At 38.2% G+C, this 17,769-nt stretch overlaps 1 protein-coding gene across 3 annotated transcripts in view; it reads left to right on the top strand.

Moving 5' to 3' along the window:
* GGPS1 (geranylgeranyl diphosphate synthase 1) overlaps window positions 1-12,610 on the top strand; it is a 57,287-nt gene extending 44,677 nt beyond the window's left edge. For all 3 annotated transcript variants that reach the window (XM_036757708.1, XM_036757709.1, XM_036757710.1), the window contains 2 exons: window positions 569-639; window positions 6,860-12,610. In XM_036757708.1, coding sequence (XP_036613603.1) covers window positions 569-639; window positions 6,860-7,618 — 830 coding nt within the window. In that variant the 3' untranslated portion in view covers window positions 7,619-12,610. The remainder of the gene's footprint in view (window positions 1-568; window positions 640-6,859) is intronic.
* The last annotated feature ends 5,159 nt before the right edge of the window (window positions 12,611-17,769 follow it).

Here is a 17,769-nt window from a genome sequence, read left to right as displayed (position 1 = left end):
TCACAACAGGGGAAAAAATGAGAGACAGACAGACAGACATACCCCTAAGAATGGAAATTTTTCCACGTGGGTAAGTTAGCAAGCAAGGTAAAGGTAGAGAAGTCCAAATTCAGAGAGTGAGTCTAGATACAAGTGAAATAAAATATAAACAATTTCAGATCTAAGTATTTATTTCTAAGTTAAATTAACTTTACTGAAAGACAGAATTTATTAAAGTTTTCTGACCCAACTCCGCCATTAACTAGCAATGTGACTTTGCCCAAGTCACTTACCATCCCATTGGGCCAATTTACTCATCTTTAAAATTGGAGGTGAGGATAAAGTATATTATGATCCCTGAGGCCTTTTCTAACTCTAAAATTCTTTGCTTTTAATACAGAGAAGTGGAGTAAAAAGTGGTCTTGGTCTTTCTTACAGGCATTTAAGACTTCATATTTCCCAGATCTGGGAATAAGATAGTACAGTGAAGATGACTTAACTTGGCCTGGACCGAGTAACTCTGGAAAACATTTATGGATTTTCAGTAGGTAAAATACTAATTGCTAACAAAAAATTATTTTAATTGCAGGTAAACAAGTAAGAACCAAACTTTCACAGGCGTTTAATCACTGGCTGAAAGTTCCTGAAGATAAGACACAGGTATTTATATACTTTCCAGTATTTTAATTTTTTTAAACTGCTAGAACCATAGGTATTATGAAGATCTCATTAAGCCTAAAATGCTATGTCTTTTAAGCCACCAGTTTTTCCTGTAAGACAGTGCTTAATAGCATGTGGCCCTGAGATTTAGCCTTAATGATACCATTACACAGGCCCTGAAATTGAGAAATCATCTATAAGAATTTAATGGCCAAGATGAGGATATCATGATGTCACTTACCTCTGCTTTTGTTGTTCATTCATTTCAGTCATATCCGACCCATTTGGGGTTTTCTGGGCAAGGGTGCTGGGGTGGTTTGCCATTTCCTTCTCCAGCTCAGTTTACAGATGAGGAAACTGAGACCAACATGGTTAAGTGACTTGTTCAGGATTACATAGCTAGTAAGTGTCTGAGGCCAGATTTGAACTCTTCTGACTCCAGGCCCAGCACTCTATCCACTGTACCACCTCGCTGCCCCTAAGATTTGAAAGGCAACTTTGCATAGTGGATAGAGGACCCAGCCTTGGAGTGCTGAAGTTGTTCATTGTTGTTTAGTCATTTCAGTTTTTCCAACTCTTTATGAACCCTTTTTAGAGTTTTCTTGGCAAAGATACTGTAGTGGTTTGCCATTCCCTTTTCCTGCGAGTTTTACAGGTGAGGAAACTGAGACAAACAGGGTTAAGTGACTTTTCCCAGAATCACACAACTAATAAGTGTCTGAGATCAGATTTGAACTTGGTCTTCCTGACTCAAGGTCCAGCACTCTGTCCACTGCACCACCTAGCTATCCACATAAATGCCCACCTCTGCCAGATCTGTCTTATGCATTGGATCTTGAGTTATAAAGTTGTAGAAAAATTACCAGGATATAGGTTAGAAGAACTTCATTGATTGCTGACTAACCTCATTACCTTGGACAAATCACCCTTTGTGTTCTATGAGGATTAATGAAATAAGTGTGAAAGCATTATGCAAATGTTAGATTGTGACTGTTAAAGAATTTTGGTAGATAGCAGTAAGACATTATACTAATGAGAATTTTACACAGGTTGTAAATTTAAACAGTCACATTAATGAACATTCAATGAACATTTTTTAACACCTTTACAATCCAATGAGCAACTTTTATGCACAAAGCCCTGTACTAGAGCCTGAGGGCACAAAAATAAATTGTATAATAATCCTGCCTTCAAGAAACTTGCACTCTGCTAGGAAAATGCTCTATGGAAATAGGTGGTGTAGACATGCTTTTGGTGGGGAGAAAGTGCTAACAACTACAGGACAAGCTTCCGGTAAGAAGCTGCACATCAAGCCAGGGATCTTAAGAGACAAAGGCAATACGGGAACCCCTTCCACATCTGGGGCACAACTTATGCGAAGGCCCAGAGTTGGAAGATGAAGTGCCATGTTTGAAGAAGAGCCTGTGTAATATCCTGACTGAACCATAGTGTAGGAGAAGAGGAGAGTAAGGTGAAATGAGGCTGGAAAGAGAGGCTGGAGAGAGATTGTGAAGGACACCTGATTAATATGTGTAAAACATTGTATTAGGTGCTGAGTAAATAAAAACAACAACATTAATATTCATAGAAGCTGAATTAAGAGGGCACTCAGATGACATCTAGTCCAACTTGGACCTGAATTAGAATCTCTTCTATAATTATATTACCAAAATGTCATCCAGCTGTCCAGTGAGGAGGAGCCTCCTACTCCCAAGGCAATCCATTCTACTTTTGGACCTAATTGTTAGGAAGTCGAACCTTATTTCTACCTAAAATCTGCCTGTCTGCAACTTTCATCCCTTGCTTCAGTTCTGCCCTTTGTAGCCAAGCAAAATTCCTCTTCTGTAAGTCATCTCTTCAGATACTTAAAGATCAATATCATGATCCCCCCTCCCCAGTCTTCTCTAGATTAAACACTCCCAATTACTTCAGCTGGTTTACCTCTAATTTCTGGACTCTCTTCCTTTAACCACACTAATTGGCTACTTCATACTCTTCAGCGTGTTGGTGACCTGCCTGCCATGCTGTGGCAAGAGCTGAACACAATTTTCAGATGTGGTCTAATGAAGGCAAAATACAGCAGGATATCAACTCCCTCGTTATAGAAATGCTCTCTCAATGTAGCCTGGGCTTTTCTGACTGCCTCATCACACTGATTCACATCGAGCTTTCAGTCCACAGAAACATTCACATCTTTTCTAGAATAGCTGTGGAGTCACTCTGTCTCCAGTGTGAACAGTGACATTTTATCTTTTTAGATATGACCTATCAAGTCCAGAGAGTCAAGACCATTTGGGACTCCACCTCATTCAACATATTAGTTATACCCACCAACTTTTTGTCATTTACAAATATAGGCATGCCTTCTAAACAGGGCTAGAGCCTTGTAACTTACACTCAAGGAGAGCAAAAAGGTATACTCTTACCTCCTGACCTATTCTGTATTACAGCAGCTTCCTGGGTTTTTTTCCTTTCATTTTCCCTTCTATCTCTTTCAATCAATGATCATTCTCCTTAATAAAGACAAGAGAAACAAAATTAAATTTTAATAATTTCATCTTTTCTGTGTTGTATATTATCCCATCTTCCCTAAGCAGCAATCCTATTTGTTTTTCTGAACTCCTTCTTGCTCCCAACATAACTTAAGGGGAGGGGGGCAGGGAGCTACTCACTCTGTTGCTTCTGGCAATACTCGTATCATAGGGTCATGGCTCTCTTTTATTTTAGCCCTCTGTTACATGCCTTTGCTTCTGTCATCTATATGTGATTTTTCAAGTCTGATTTGGTGGGTGAATCTCTTTTAATTACTACATTCTTTTCATCCTTACCAGAATTGGTTTTGTTTGTAGGGTCAGAATTTCATTCTTGAGAGCTTCTCATCCCTTTAGAACTGATTTGACCTAGATGATCCTTCTCTGAACCCTTTGAAAGCTTTGATCCCCAAACGAGGTAGCCATTGAACTTGGTTTTCCCCTTCTTTTCTGTCACAAGCTCTGTGATGGATGTTTCATGCCTTCCCAAAGTTCCCATAATTTCTGTTTCAGCAGTCAGCTCCTTAGTGATCAGAAGAGCAATTTTCCTTCTGACTTTTTGAAGCCTTAAATTCCTAGCAAATCAAGGAATTTATCAAGCATTCTGTTTTAGGGAAATAAAATCCTGAAGCAGATATTTTCACAATTTAAGTTCCCCATCTTTGCTCTGTCATTCTTCAAATCCAGGTTTGTGATCCTTTTCCTTAACTACTACTCTATTTTCTCCTTCTTTTGTAGTTTGCTCCCATGACAGTTTAACTTGGGGGGTGGGGTTGTGTGTGTTAGATCCTCATTCAGATTGTTTTCATCACATTTCCACTCTCCAGGCCTTAGACTTTTCTTCCATGTATGTACCATCTCCATATGTAGTGCTCTTCAGTCACCCTTTCTATCCCTTCTGCTCCTCTTGGAACCGAGTGAGGATCTAGCTTGGGTGACTCGAAAGCATGAGGTTACCATAAATAGAAATAGCAAGGTCAATATGGAGGATTTGTTTGGGCAGTGAGCTCCTGGAGGGTAGAGACTGTCTGTGGCCTCTTTTTGTATCCTCAGCACTTAGCATGGTGACTGGCATGTAGGGGCCCTAATACAGGCTTATTGACTGACAGTTTGGTTCAGGGTGTGTAGAGGTTGAGGTACTAGTAGGACACCTGTAGATAGAGATGTCATGTAGGCACTTAGAAATGAGAACTCAGAGTTCAGCAGAGAGTTGGAAGTGGAGACTGTATCTGTATAGAGATAATAGCTGCAACTGTGGGTCGATGAGAATATTAAGAGAGGGGAATGCTGGCCTTAGTGGAAAGAGATGAGGAGCCAGTGAAGGAAAAGAATGTTCATAAAAGGACAGAGGAGAGAGGAAGAAGAGAGCTTCAAGGAGAAGCAGCTAGTCAGCAGTGTCATAGTGCAGAAAAGGCCAGGATACTGCAAACATAGAAGAAAATGTCAGAGTAACCAATTAGAAAGTCATTGATCCCCTCAGAGTAATCTTAGTAGTGTGGTAAGAGTAGAATCCAAATTGTGAGGTGCTAAAGAGGTGTGAAGAAGAGATGACAACTGTAGGTTCCTCTTCCAAGAAGTTTTAACAGTGAAAGGGAGAAGAAAGGATAGAAGGGTCAAAGGACTTTTGGGGTTTTTTAGAATAGGCAAAACCTCAGCATGTTTATATGCAGAAGAAAAGGAACTAGGGAAGAGAGACATATAATAGAATATGGCCTTAGAATAGACAGGGAGGAACAAGATCATGAGGAGAGGTGTCCCTGAACACCTGAAGAATCCACTCTTCCTCTGAGGAAAATGGAAAAGGATAAGGATAAGACAACTTTTTAGGGGAGGAGTATCCAGAGAGTTCATGTTATAATCTTTTGAGTCAGAGGATGAGGGTTTGAGTCTTGGCTTTGTGGCAAGGTAACTTATTACCTTGAGCAGGTCCTTTAATTTTTGATTAAAGGGGCCATCCCTTGACTCACTTCTTAAAGAGGACCATTCATTGAATAGGCATTACCTCACTCAAAGTGAGAGCCTGAAAAGACTTTAACCTAAAAGGACCAGGGTCTCCCAATGCATCCTGGACCATCTCCGATTGTCCTGGTGAATATCTGGCCACTGGACCCAGATGGCTCTGGAGGAGAAAGTGAGGTTGATTACCTTGCACAGCCCTTCCTCACTCAAATCAAAGTCAGTTGCCAGTCATGTCATCATCTCCCTGATGTGATGGCCTCTTCAAAAATGAGGGACAAACACAACAACCTAATTGTCCTATGCCTTTCCAACTCTTAACCCTATGCCCACGTAATCCTAAAGTAGAAGTTGTGGTCATCTCCTGATGGCAAGAGCAAGGGTGGGCATTTGAGGAGGGTGGAAAAGGCTTAAAAGGTGGAAAATAGAATGGGATAGGAAAGCAGGAGTTCAATACAATTCCAAACAGGTCTCAGCTGAGGTTTAGCTCAAATGTATAATGGATGTAAGTAGTGTAGTTTCATGACCTTATTCACCAATAGTCTGATGCACAGAAAAAAATCTCTTGGTAAACATTAATCAAATTAGCAGGCATGAGTGTTGGAACTTTAAGAGAGCAAGAGATTCTAGGTGGTATCAATGCAGTTTACTGAAGTGCCTGACGGTGGTCAAGATTGATAGGAAGGTAAGTGTAGCCCTCAAAGCAGATAGTAAACTGGAAAGCAAAAAAAAAGTTGGGAACCCAGAGATCAAAGAGGGTGAAGAGCAGTTTTAGTAGGAGTAGGGGGAGTAGAAAAAATGAAGGAATAGGAGATTATGGTTAGAGGAGACTATCAGGGACCTTAGAAGAATTTAAAATGTTCCTCCAGTGAGCTGGCATGGTGTCTCTGCCCTAGTTTGACTTTAGGTTGCTAAATAAATGATCAAAATGCAGAAGTTAAAATTTAATGTAAATACCCTGATGGGCTTCATGCCTGAAAGGCATGTTCTTGGTAAAGATCCAGAAGCTGCTAGGTGGATTGTGGGTAATGCACCAGGCCTGGAATCCAGCCTTAGATTTACTAGCTGAGTGACCATGAGCAGGTCACTTAACTTCTGTTTATCTCAGTTTCCTCATCTGTAAAGTGGGGATAGTAATAGTATTCATCTCCCAGGATTGTTGTGAGGATCAAGTAATAATAGTAAAATGTTTATTAGCACATTGCCAGGCACATGGTGCTATATAAATGTTAGCAATTTTTTTTGATACATTTAAATACTTGTGAACTTAATGAAAATATAGTAAGTCAAATGGATTTAAAATGTCATTGGATATCATTTAGAAATACTAGTTTTAGGGGGCAGCTAGGTGGCGCAGTGAGTAGAGCACCGGCCCTGGAGTCAGGAGGACCTGAGTTCAAATCCGGCCTCAGACACTTGACACATGTACTAGCTGTGTGACCTTGGGCAAGTCACTTAACCCCAACTGCCCTGCCGGAAAGCAAAAAAAAAAAAAAAAAAAGAAATACTAGTTTTAAAGAAACTTCTGTCTAGTTACAAGTAGGCCTTGTGAAGTCTTAGATGTGTTCCTTATTAAACCTGTTGCACAATAGTTGAAATTTTCTATACTTTTAATCTGAGATGGTTGGTACAATATGGAAATACAAAATTGGAGTGTTACATTACATAGTTGTTAACTCGTGTGCTTCTTTGAAATATCAAAATTTAGTTCATTCTTTCTTTTCTTTTAATAGATTATCATTGAAGTTACAGAGATGTTACATAATGCCAGCTTACTTATTGATGACATTGAAGACAACTCAAAACTACGGCGTGGCTTTCCTGTTGCTCACAGCATATATGGAATTCCATCTGTAATCAATTCTGCCAATTATGTGTATTTCCTTGGTCTAGAGAAGGTCTTAACTCTCAATCACCCAGATGCAGTAAAGCTCTTTACCCGCCAACTCCTAGAACTTCATCAGGGACAAGGCTTAGATATTTACTGGAGGGATAATTACACATGTCCCACTGAAGAAGAGTATAAAGCTATGGTGCTGCAGAAGACAGGTGGACTGTTTGGATTAGCAGTAGGTCTTATGCAGTTGTTCTCCAATTATAAAGAAGATTTAAAGCCACTCCTCAATACACTTGGTCTCTTTTTCCAAATTAGGGATGATTATGCTAATCTACACTCCAAAGAATATAGTGAGAACAAAAGTTTTTGTGAAGATCTGACTGAGGGCAAGTTTTCATTTCCTACTATTCATGCTATTTGGTCTAGACCTGAAAGCACTCAGGTTCAGAATATCTTGCGCCAGAGGACAGAAAATATAGATATTAAAAAATATTGTGTACATTATCTTGAGGATGTAGGTTCATTTGAATATACTCGGAATACACTTAGGGAGCTTGAATCTGAAGCCTATAAACAAATTGAAGCACTTGGTGGAAATCCTGAGCTGGTAGCTCTAGTCAAACATTTAAGTAAGATGTTCAAAGAAGAAAATTGATAGTTTTAAAACCATCATTAAGTTGGTGGCTCACTTTAGCCAGAGCTTTTGCTTATTCCACCTGTCACCAGTTTAAAATGTCAGCCAAGCTACCAGCCTTCAAAAATCATTGGATGAATAAAGCATTACTCTGTTCAGTCCCTGTTGGTCACAGATAACAGTGAGGCAATTATAAAAGCCAGGTGGTTTTTTTCTCTTTATTGCCCACCAAGGCACAAAATTAAATGGGTCAAGAAAGGCCAGATTTGGGTTAGTGGTGTATGGAAAAATTATAAAATCTCTATGTCATATAGTCAGGTTTTATGAGAGAACAGACTATTGCTGTGAGTGTCTCATTCTTGTCAAAAAAGAGTTCAGCCTCTCTGAATTGGATTTTTATCCCACTATTTTCCACAGTGCTGTAATAATTTTTAAAATACTTTGAATTTTCCATTGTAATGATCATAAGGAAACCTCCAATAAAAACAAAATCATGGTTATTTGCTGCTACAGGATGGATACTGTACTTTGTGTGTGTGTATATATATATATATATATTTGTGTGTGGTATATTTACCTATATACACATGTGTGTATATACATACATGTATGTATATCTGCCTTAAGATGTTTATTTTGCTCCAAAAATATCTAAAGTTGACTACATAACTGGAAAATTAATATACTTATCCTGTAAAACAAAGTTTTCAGTAGATTTTATTCCCTACACAATAGGGTATGGTATGGGATTAATACTTCTTAAAATTCTGCTTGGTCACATGTATCTTGCCTTGTTATTGGCTGCAATAACAACTTTTATGGAGTTTGAATTTTTAAAATCATATTGTAGAATCAGCTTTATACCAAAAACAAATGGCAATCATCTGTTTTGTATTGTTTTTTTAAATCATGTACATTAAACTGCAGCAAAAAAATAAAATAAGCCTAGAGTTTTATATTTTTGCCCATTACAGGTATTTTTGAGCCCCTAACGATCTAAGAGACCAGAAGTGTTTTGTCTGTTATATTTAGAATTCAGTTTTTCCCATTTTTTTTCTTTAGCACAGAAGGGCTAAGGAAGAATAAAGGTGATTTAATATTTAAATTAAAGGATGTGTGTATACTTAAGAATCATTAAGTGGAAAAATGCCAATTTTTTCTCTAGAAAAAATACTTTACTGTTGAGTTTAACCCATTAAAAATTTTTCACGTTGATTTCATTATTTCAGCAGCATATAAGTATATTTTAAAGCAACAATTTATTTTTATATTCTCCAAGAATAATCATGTAATTACACAGGAAACTTAAATGCCTTTGTTGATTTACCAAAGCTAATTAAGCAAGTGCTGGTGAAGTTATTGCAGGGAACAGTCAGCCGGTCAGTCAGTATTTAAGAAGCAATTTTGGCATGCTGTTTTAACTGGCTAGAAAGGATTTGTTTATTTAACAGAGCATATTTATGAATTCTGGATATTTTTCAATATCATATGATTTTCCTAAACAAGAATATACATTTTAAAAGTGTTTATCCCAAATTCTTTTTTTTAATTTTTCTAAACACTGTTAAAGTTCATTTGACCAAAAGGTTTTTTTGAAAAAACAATTTGTATATTTATAACTAAAATAATTTTAAAATACATATGCTTGATCAGCTTTGGAAACTTGAGTTGGATTATGCAACTAATTTATTTGCTTTCCTAATTTCATAGAGTGGATGAGATTTTCTTGCTCTTGAATTTTTTCATTTAGGATTATTTTATCCGTATTACTGCAAGAATCAGCTTGTCTTTGAAAACTGGATTATCATTTTAGTAGTCTCTGTTAAATCTGGTGCATGATTGATTACTACCAATAGATTGTTGTTGGTGTTAGCAACTGACATAGCACTAGAATGATTTTTGCATTTTATCATCTCATTTGGTTAGTGTGTCAGAACCTTATTATCTGATACTTCTTCAATTTAATCTGAAGTATATTACTTGTTACAAAAGGATGGTTACTCAATGCTCATCTCAGAAATAACCCTCCTTAAATATTAAAAGATTGACTCTCACACTCAAATTGGGCCCTTGACCTAGTCTATAACCGATTTCTAAAGCTTTATGGGAAAATTAGGTACATTTGTTGTCTCAGAAGCATAAGTGTATTTGTGACTTTGGTTTGGAGAAGATTGCCTTACAAAATAATCTTTATGCTGGTTTCTCACCTTAGGTAATAATGACTTCCATAGCCACTACACATGACTTTGGAATCATTAGAGAAGGGTAAGAACTGACTGGGAGATGTTAGTACAGTTGATTCAATAAATTGTGTCTCCCTTGGTTTTAATTCCATTAACAAATGTATGAAAAGAATGAGCTTATTAAGTTTTCTTGGTTTGGGGTTATTTCCCATTTATTCATGCAATCTCTATCCATGCACAATTGGTGATCATGAAACTTGTTCATCAAACGTGTATTTACTTTTTTTCTCCCAAATTCCTCTCAGACCATCTCTCTGTAACTACTTCCATTTGTGCAGCATCCCTTTCCCCTTACCATGCTGTAGTCTGACTTCTGTCCCTATCACTCTGCAATGGAATTCTTGAATATAAGTGCTATCTAGTTACAAATTCAGTGGCTTTTTCTCAGACTGTATTTCCCTGTCTATAACATTTTATAAATAGCAAAAGTATACTATTCTGGATGTCCTGCCTCTGACAGCTCCCTTTCTTCTTAGATTGACCCCTTTCTCTTAATTATGGACTCTTACCCAAAGTTCAGGACTTAGTCTTTTGATGTTTTTAAATTCAGTCTTCATCTGATCTGACATTACTTATTAACTCTGTGCATATGTATTTATATCTCAAATTATATTTTAGTTATTTCCATTTGAATGGCTTGTCATTTTCTGGCAATTTTCCCACTATCCTTCTCTGAGTCATGAAATCCCAGATTTCTACAGTCAGAAGGGACCCTAGCACTCACCTGGTCTGACGAATACACCAAAGAAATCTCCGCTGTAACATACTTGACAAGTGGTTGTCCAGCCTCTCCCAGAAAATCTGCAAGGATGGAGTACTCATCACTGCTCTTCCTAGGCCATTTTTACTTTTGATCAGCTTTTATTCTCAGGCAGTATTTGCCTCTGAATTTCTTTCCACTGTTGCTGCTTCTGCCTTCTGGAACCAATCAAAATTAACCCTTCAGATACTTGAGGTAGCTATTGTTACTCTTCCATCCCCCTGCCCCAGTACCTTTCTCTTCTTTAGACCAAATATCCCTAGTTCTTTCAATCGATCTTCATATGACATGGACACAAGGTCCTTCATTATCCTGGCTGACCTTTTCTGTGTGCTTTCCAACTCATCAATATCTACCTTAAACCATGACACCCGGAACCGAACACCATCTGAGGAACCCTATGTTCTGCTCCTATCACATTTTATCCGATGGGAGACAAAGACAGTGGTGTTATCACCTCCCTATTCCTAGAAACTATGCCTTTCTTAATGAAGCCAATGTCCCATTAGTTTTTTTGGTAACTGTGCCACACTGCTGACTCATCAAGACTTGTAGTCCACTAAAAACCACCTAAAATTTTTTTTAGGTTAACTACTGTCAATGCCTTACCCATGCTATACTTATAAAAATAGATTGATTTGTATTGTTTGGATTCAGCCCAATGCTCTAACCTCTCAAGATCCTTTTGTATCCTATTAGCTCTCCCTCCTAGGACTATGTCATCTACAAATTGTTTGAGCATACCATCTATGTCTTTATCCAAGTTAAAAGTGTTAAACAGCTTAGGTCCAAGCACAGATCCCTTGAATACTCCACCAAAAAAACTTACTGTTTCACTGAAAATGAACTATTCTTAGCTACACTTTAAGTCTGGCTATCCAATTAGTTATCAGTTTGTCTGAATCTATTCTCATCTAATCCCTAACTATCCATCTTTACGAGAGTAGTATGAGATAACTTTACAAAAAGCTTTGCAGAAAGCTAGGTAGGCTATACCCACAGCATTCCCTTCATCTGTATTTGATTACTAATTCTGGCAAAAAGGGAAATGGGATTGGTTTGGCATGACCTTGAAGCCACACAGACTTTGTAACGACCGTCTTCTCCTCAAAGGAATGGGTAGAATTATCCCAAGAATTGAAGTCGCTCACTAGCCTATAGTTCTCTGACTCTCTCTCTCTCTCTCTCTCTCTCTCTCTCTCTCTCTCTCTCTCTCTCTCTCTCTCTCTTTGCTTTATCAGGACATTTGTCCTTATCCAATCTTATGGCACTTCTCTCATTTTTCCATTATCTTTCAAATATCACTGACAGTGGCTCAGCAATTATGCTTGACAGTCTTAAGGACCCAAGGATGTAGTTCATCTGGGCAGTGGTGACTTTAGTTCAACAAGGGCAGCTGAATGTCCTCTTCCTGTCTTCATACTTATCTTGGCATAAGTTCCCTCTTAAGTCATTTTTGTCGTTAATTTCCCATGTAAAAATCACCCTCCTTTGCAAAGAAAGCAGGAATAAAAGTATTGAGCAATTCCCCCTTATCTCTTTTGTCAGTTACAGTCTCATCCACCCTTAAATAAAGGTCCCTTCTTTGATCTTCCTTTGTCTCTCCCAATATAGTAAACACACACACACACACACACACACTTTATTGTCCTTAGCTTCCTGCATTAGCCTCAGCTGATACTAAGCCTTAGCAATCCTGACACTATTTGCAAGACTCATGTTCTTATATTGATCTTCTGTTACCTAGCATTGCTTCCATATTTTTTAAAAATGTATTTTTGTTCTGAACCTAACAGGCACCCAAAAATGAGAATTTTTATACACATAGAACATACTCATACACATAGAACAAAAAAAAATAGATTGTCCATGAAGCTACAGGTCTCTATTATGTGAAGTTTGTTTTTTAAATTTATAATAAATTCTGCCTATAGCGTTCAAAGCTTTACTGCTTGTCTGTGCATTTTTTCTGGTCTTCTCTTTACATTAATAAAAATATTTCAAGGATTACCTTTTCTTTGTTTTTCTTGTCCTATTCCTATTTCCCCTTATCCTCCCCCCTCCTCTGCTCCACCTGAAGCAAAGGATAAAAAGCCCTTGTAACAAATATGTATTATCAAACAAAACAGATTCTCACTGGGTGCTGCCCATGGCTGAGGATGATGAGGCCACACACCAAGACTATTCCCAACTGGCATATATTCTCCTTCCATTATGAATTGTAGTAAAGTTTTGTTAATTGCTAACCCTTTGTGGAAGTGATGCTCTTCCTCTGACCTCTCCTACACTACAGTTGCTTCATCTATAAAATATATAAAATATTTTCTTTTAAAAATCTAAAATGAGTTCCCTATGCGTCTATATCAGTCTCTTCAGACAAATCTTTTTTTTCACATTGGAATTTTCCCCTGACATCCCCTGAGGACATGACCTATTCCACCTTTTGTCTCTCAGAGCCTTCTCCAGGGCAATGCAGATGCTCATTCTCCTGGCAAGGCTCCAATAACTGGCTGCTACTTCTTGCACTGAGGCAAGCCTTCTGGGATGTCACAAGACAAAACAACACCACTTGCCACCAGGATGAGCCTCAAGGGAGACTTATACTGACTTAGTGTCAGTCCCACCTCACCAACTGCCTTTTGGACATTTCTAAGCAGATGTCCTAGGTAGTGCAGTGGATAGAGCACCTGACTCAGGAAGACTTATCTTCCTGACCCTAACTAGCTGTATCACCCTGGGCAAGACACTTAACCCTATTTGCCTTAGTTTCCTCATCTGTGAAATGAGCCGGGGAAGGAAATGGCAAACGTTCCAGTATCTTTGCCAAGAAAACCCTAAATGGGATCATGAAAAATTGGACATAACTGAAACAATTGAACAACAGCAAATTGGATGCATTTCATAAGCATTTCAAACTTAACATATCCAAAATAGAACCCATCATCTTCCCCAATAACTTCTTTCAAACTTCTCTTTTATTGTCGAGGGCACCAACGTCTTATCCTCCCAGTCATCCAAGAGAGTGAGAGGAAAGGAAGTGGAGGCACCTATCGTAGCTCTTCTCTAAGAGTTTAGCCACTGAAGGTAGGAGAGAGATAAAATAATAGTTGGGTAGACCAGTCAAAGGAAGGATTTGTGAGGCCCTCATCACCTCATGTTGACTATTGCAATAGCCTTCCTGTCAATCTCATCTACATGCCTGATTCTGTTCCCTGGCCCCTCTAATGCTTTCTACTCCCAGAGGACCTTCCATCTACTGTATGTCTTCCTGGTTGTTTATATATATCGTCTTCCCTGTTAAAATGTAAGCTCCTTGAGAACAAGGACCTTTTTTTGCCCTTTTTTGTATCTCCAGCTCTTAGTACAGTGCCTGCTAGATAATAAGCATTTCATACATGATTACTGATGACTTGTTTCCCATTGTGTTTTCAGAATTTCATTCTGGAGTATCTCCTATGTATAACCAAAAAGAGGGAAAAAAAAGAAATCCCCGTAGAAAAGAAGTGTTGTTCTGTTGTTCATGCTTCATTCTAGAAGAGGACCAGCAACATCAGGAGGGTGATAAAATGACTTGTAAGTGAATTAGATTTGAGTGAGGCAGAGCTGTGCAAAGTCATCAGCCTCAGTCTCTCCTCCAGAGTCATCTGAGTACGGACATAGGTCAGGATGACTGGTGATGGCCTTGATGCAGTGGGAGGCCTTGGCCATTGTAAGCTAGGTCTTTCCCAGGTCACAACCTGTCAGAGGCAACACCCATTCAGCAATTAAACACTAGGTAAGAATGGAGGCAAAAAATGGCCTAGTTTGCCTTCACAAAAGAATCAATCTGAGAGGAGAAGACCTTCAAAGTTTCTGGCCAGAACAGAAACAATCACTATTTACACTAACTCTGAGCCATCAATGAGCAAGTGAGGCTTGGGCTGGGACCTATTATTGACCAATCAGTGAGAGCCAAAGTGATTTGGGTTTAAAGGCGTTAGTCAAGTAGCTCTCTTTGAATCCCAATGGGCTTTATCAGAGCTATATTTCAAGAAATCATAAATCTAAACTACATGAGACAAAAGAGTCATTGTTCCCAGTTTTTTGGTGGGAAAAAAAAGATAGAATAAATAAGTAGTGAAGAAAAAAATATCTAGCCCTCAAACCTCAGAATGCCTTGTGAAATATAAGCAATCCAAATTTATATTCCTTTGGATAGAGTACCTACACATAAGGGTATGACTCCCCACCTGGACAGAGGGAGAGGAGGAAGAGGGCCAGAGTCATATTGGCTTAATCAAAGAAGGCTTCCTGGAGGAGGAGAGTAGTGAACAGGGTTTAGAAGGAGAGGGGGGGGGGTGACATAGAGAGGGTCCCCTAGTAGCTGGGCATTAGGAACTACCTTGGATTTTCCTACCAGAGAGGAAGCATAGAATGCTATGCTCTTAGTGGGCTGTAATAATCTTTGATCAACTTCCTTGGCCACAGAGATGAACACAGTTCATAGGCAGCCCCTCCTTGATTTCCCTAATGAGCAATTTGATCAGACCACTTCATCAGACTATCAAAGTCTGTCCTCCCATCCCAGCCATTTTACTTTCTCTTTATCCCTACTTCTCCCATCATATCATCTTTCTTATTACTCTCCAGAATTCTGGTTCCCGTTAGCTTGCTCCCCATTCCTACTACACTTCTAAGCCAATAGGTCATAACCCCACCCACCTACCCATCCGTGCTTGCATCCATCCGTCTATCCAGCCATCCATCCATCCCTCCATCCATCCACTGACACCCTCCAACTTCTCTGTAAACCCGATTCTTCTCCTTCTTTCATACCCTGCTCTAAACTCAGCTCCTCCAGGAAGCTACCCCTGTACCACCTCCTTGACTCTTCTCCTTTTCTTGCACCCCTTTGCTATTTCAATCAGTCAATAAGCATTTATTAAGTGCTTACTATGTGCCATTTATTAGGGCTCTGTGCTAAGTGCTGGCATATAAAGAAAGAAAAAATTATGGTCTCTGTCCTAAAGGAGCGCTGACTTGAATATTTGTGCTCAAAGATTTCACTATGGTCAACTTTAGGTTTTCTTTATAACCTCAGGACCTAGTACACTGCCTCATACAGTTAGCACTTAAACACTGTTGAATTAAATCTAAGTACAGTGGGATTATCACAGAGGATTACAGTCCTACTGTCTTCTACTCAGGCCAGACTACATCTGGGGTCCTGACCCCACATTTTAGGAAGGATATTAAAATCTGAAGCATATCCAGAAAATGGAGGGGTGAGGGGTCTAGAGATCAAGAGATATGAATGAATTGGTCAATGACTGAAGAAACTAGGGTTGAAGGAAAAAGCCTGGGGAAGAGAAGGCTTAAGAGTAATAGTATAGATGTCTTAAATTATTTTAAGAGTTATCTTAAATAAGCATTTCATAAATGATTACTGACGACTTGTTTGCCATTGTGTTGTCAGAATTTCATTCTGGAGTATATATATATATTCCATATAAATATAAAGTATATATATATATATATATATATATATATACTCCATATAAATATAAAGTATATATATATACTCCATATAAAGTATATACATATTATATATACTCCCTATAAATATAAAAACCTATAAATAACCAAAAGGAGGGAAAGAAGTCTCCATAAAAAAGAACTACAGACTGAAAGAAATGGCCAAACAGAGAAAGATCCATAATATAATACATATGAGGTATATCATAAGTTTAAAAGAATACTAGAGGAAAACTCCAGAAAAATAGGTTACAACAGAGCTACAACAGAGCCCAGAAAAGAAAATGGAATTACCACAAGAAACACTGGAGAAGTAGTTAGAACACCTAATAAAAGAACTTAAGGGGTAAGTGAGCATAGAAATCTTAACAAAACACTCAAAAGAAGAATTGATGGTATAAAGCCCAAACTGAACACCTTCACAATGCTGTGGACATTCTGGAAGGGACAGGAGGAGGAGACAGAAATAAAATTTTAATGACAGCAAGAAATATTAAAGTAAAACAAATCATTGGAATAACACAAGAGATAAAAAAAAATTAATTGACCTGAAAAATAGTACTTAGAGAAGAACCTAAGAATTTTTGGCCTTCTGGGGGGAAAATGATAAAATTAAGATCTTGAATACAAATTTTCAGGAAAACATAAAATTGCCTGTAAGGATTAAACCTAGAGGAGAAGTTGTCAATGAACAAGATGTTCAAGGTTTAACTTCACCAGAAACTTATGCAACATGCTATACAGCTTCTGGAGCAAAAAAAAAAAAAAAATACTGCAAGCAGCCAAGAAGTTAGCTCACTATATCCAAGAATTCTGTTCAGAATTCCTTGGATTACGCTCCATCAATAAGAAATGACCCCCCCCCAAAATTTGGAAAAAGCAAATAAAAATAGCATACACCAATGGATAAACTTCCTACAAAACTAAACGATATTTTACAATGAGAAAAATGGATTTTAAACTAAAATGATTATTTCCAAATATTGCTTTTGAGAAAATCATATCTTAGTGGTAAAAAAGAAACTTAAGAAAATTAAAATAAAATGTCCATATCCTTTGATCCAGAGATTCTGCTGCTAGGCATATAATCTAAAGGAGGTCAGTGATAAAAGTAAAGGCCCCATATACACTAAAATATTTATAGCAACACTTTTTTTGGTAGTAACAAAGAATCAGAAACAAAACAGATAGATGCCCATCATTTGGAGAATGGCTTAACCAGTTGTGGTATAGGGATATAATGAATAGTACCGTCCTACAGGAAATTATGAATAAGCCTAGTTTGGTAGCCCACACTTGTAATCCCTGCGACCAGACACTTACTAGCTGTGTGACTCTGGGCAAGTCACTTAACTCCTGTTTGTCTCAGTTTCCTCATCTGTAAAATGGATTAAATAATAACACCTTCCCAAGGTTATTATAAGAATCAAGTGAGACCGTAATTGTAAAGCACTTAGCACAGTGCCTGGCACAGAGTAAGCACTATATTAGCTATTACTCTTACCATCCCCCCCTCTTCCCCCTTCTCCTCTTTCTCCTCCTCATTACCATTACCAGGGAGGCAGAGGCTGGTGGATCTTGTGATCTCAAGAGTGCTGAGCTACAGTGGTCTAAACAGATTCAGTGTCCAGATAGGATTCATGCTTTGGTCAGAG

This window comes from Trichosurus vulpecula, chromosome 4, assembly GCF_011100635.1.
Source record: "Trichosurus vulpecula isolate mTriVul1 chromosome 4, mTriVul1.pri, whole genome shotgun sequence".
Classification (NCBI taxonomy): Eukaryota; Metazoa; Chordata; class Mammalia; order Diprotodontia; family Phalangeridae; genus Trichosurus; species Trichosurus vulpecula.
The sequence above is the reverse complement of the archived record's forward strand: the minus strand, read 5'-3'. Positions and strand labels throughout refer to the sequence as shown.